Source organism: Pediculus humanus, genomic scaffold (assembly GCF_000006295.1).
Source record: "Pediculus humanus corporis 1103172107545 genomic scaffold, whole genome shotgun sequence".
Taxonomy (NCBI): Eukaryota; Metazoa; Arthropoda; class Insecta; order Psocodea; family Pediculidae; genus Pediculus; species Pediculus humanus.
Window position 1 is genome coordinate 39,281 of NW_002987160.1, and position 2,993 is coordinate 42,273.

General features: G+C 23.6%; 1 protein-coding gene across 1 annotated transcript; it reads right to left on the reverse strand.

Moving 5' to 3' along the window:
* Positions 1–240: 240 nt before the first annotated feature.
* On the reverse strand, positions 241–560 carry Phum_PHUM196250 (uncharacterized protein; the record flags this gene model as incomplete). The annotated part of the gene is made up of 2 exons (XM_002425352.1): positions 241–371; positions 512–560. The coding sequence occupies 2 exons, from the start codon at positions 558–560 to the stop codon at positions 241–243; spliced, it is 180 nt and encodes a 59-aa protein (XP_002425397.1).
* Between the last annotated feature and the right edge of the window lie 2,433 nt (positions 561–2,993).

Here is a 2,993-nt window from a genome sequence, read left to right on the forward strand (position 1 = left end):
TCTTTTAAATGAGTACTAAATTTATTATTATTATTATTATTATTTATTCAACGATTCAAAGCAAACGAAAAAAAAAATATGTTAACAAATTTGGAAGCTGGAATCGAAATGAAGAACAAACAAAAATTTTTTTTGTTTTTTATAATTTAAATGTTGTAAAAGTAACAAGCAGACGAAATAATAAATTTAACGGTTAAAATTAAAAAGGGGGGGAAAGTTTTTTTCATGTTTTCCGACACGTCACAACGATTGTAAATCATTGTCGAGTATTATTGAATCGTTATCTTTTGTTTTTGGCACTGATATTATTGGCTCGTAATCACCAAAATAAAGAGACAATTGACCAGATATACTACCATATGGTATACCCCCTAAAAACAAACAAAATAAACAAATCAGTCACGTGTTATTATTATTATTATTATCAACAATAAGTTTTTTATTTCATTTTAATTTAATTTTTCAAATTTGACTCAAAAGAAAAAAAAAAAAAAAACGAGTACCAACTTACCGTAAGATAAACCCGGTGGTTGTGGAACGTTACCAGCACTGTCAGGCATCGGTTTACACGTACACAAATCAAATGAAATTATCAAAACGAAAAATGCCTGAACCTGAAAAAATAAAAAAAATTGAATAATGATAATATTAATAAGAAAAAAAAAACAAAAAATCGCAACAAGAATAACAATAACAACAATCCACGTGTTTTTTTTATATTTGTTTCGCTCCCGTAAATTTTTCATTTCTCTCTCTCCTCCTCCTCCTCTTTCTCCTTCTCTTTTCTCCGCCCCCTCCCATTTTCGCACGGATAAATCTTTCTTTTTTTTTTTTTCAAAGGTATAAATTTTTAATCGCAAAATTCAAAGGAAATACATTACTCGCACATTTTCAAAAAACCTATTACAAAATTAAATTAATGATGATGATGATGATGATGATGATAATAATAATTATACAAAAACTTACCAGAATGGACGTTAAATTATTCATTTCGTCTAAAAGAAAAAAAAGAAAAAACTAAGTTCCACATAAAAATATAAATAATTAAATAAAAATAATAAATAAATAAATAAATAAACTTGTAAACTCTAGCGTCAATTTAATAATGACAGTGGTTTGTAAAAAAAAAAAAAAAAAAGCAGACGATACTAACCTTGAAAATCGTGTTTTAAAAATATTTTTCAAATAATAATTTTTATTAACGTAAAAAGATTTTTAAACCATATAACGACAAAAAGAATCGTTACAATTATTTAATAATTAATAAATAAATAATAAAATTATTATTATTATTACTATTATTATTATTATTGTTATTATTAATAATAAAATAAAACTGGAAATTTAAAACAAAAAAAAAACTCACGAGATCAGTTCAACAAACTCTTTTTGTTTTTGTTTTTGTTTTCGTTCGAGTCAAATAATAATTACGGTCTTTGAAAAACGTCTTTTTTTTTGCCCGAGTCAATAACACTAATCATCATTATTATTATCATCATCATCATCATCATTATTATTCCGAATGGAATTCAATGTTTGTTGTTGTATTTGCGATTGTTGGTTTGTTTGGTTTGTGGGTAAAAGAAAAAATAATTTTTTTTTAATAATTTTATTCGAACTTGTTTATTTTTTTGCATGGCGAACTCCCCCTCCCTCCCTCCCTCCCCAAAATTTATTTTTCGATCAGGGCCGTATTTATTTATTTAAATTAATAAAAATCGTTTAAAAAAATTTTAATTGAAATAATAAAATTATGTAAATTAAAAATAAATTTTCACGAGTCTGAAGAAGAAGAAGAAGAAGAAAGAAAACATAAGTAAAAAAATTTTTTTTTTAAGGGAAGGATATTATTATTATTATCATCATCATTATTATTATTATTCTTTACGTCGTGATATTAAGATGATACTAATGGTTTTTTTTTTTTTTTAATGTGATTTCAGGTAGATTTTTTTTTTTTTTTTTAAGGTATAATTTGTTGTTGGCAATGAATATCAAGGTCATTTATTCAACCTGAAAGGCCCTCCGGAGTTAAGATTTTCACTTATGGATATAATAATAATAATGATAATGATAAAGATGATGATAAAAATTACTTATGTTCGCATGAAACGAGTGCCAAAACGTTTTCGAAAATAATGTGATTAATTTTTTTTATGGAAAACAAGTCACAAAAAAAAAAAAAACGTTAAATGTCGTCTTGTTCGATTTTTCGTCGCCGTCGTTCGTCATTGGCCGCAATTTTTCCTCTCTTTCGTGACGTCATAAATTTTAATAATGTGTAAAACATAATTTCGTGTTGTTTTTCCTTTTTTTTTGTTTTTTAACGTATGGAAAATATTTTTTTTTCTCTACAAATATTCTACATAATAATTATCCACAAAAAAAAAAAAAATTTAACCTTCACGGTCACGTGATTTTTATACTCTATGAATTTCTTCTTCTTCGAATCATTTCTAAATAATAATAATAATAAAATTTTTAATACTCGGACACGATCAATTTTGTACATCGGAAAAAATATTTAAAAAGCAAATAATTAATAATAATAACAATAATTACAAAAGGTCCTTCCTTAAGTCATGTAAACATTAAATAATTATTATTAACTTAATTAATATCAATACATAATAAAAATTTTAAAAGTTTTAAGGACTTTTTTTTTGCGGTTATTTTAATAAATCATTTTTTTTTTCTTTCAATGTTATTATCATTATTACCGAATATTTTTTTTATTATTATTTATTATTATTATTATTATTATTATTACTAGTTTTAATGAGAAATTCACGAAAAATGAATTTACTTTGTATTAATAATAATATTTTAATAATACGAGAATAACAACAACAACAACAACCTCGCGTCGGCCATATTTTTTTTTCTAATAAAAATAAATAAATAAATAAATGAATTGCATTCTTTTATCTTTCGTATTAATGAAATATTAGTTATAATGAATAAATTAAAAATATTAAAAAAGTGAGAGA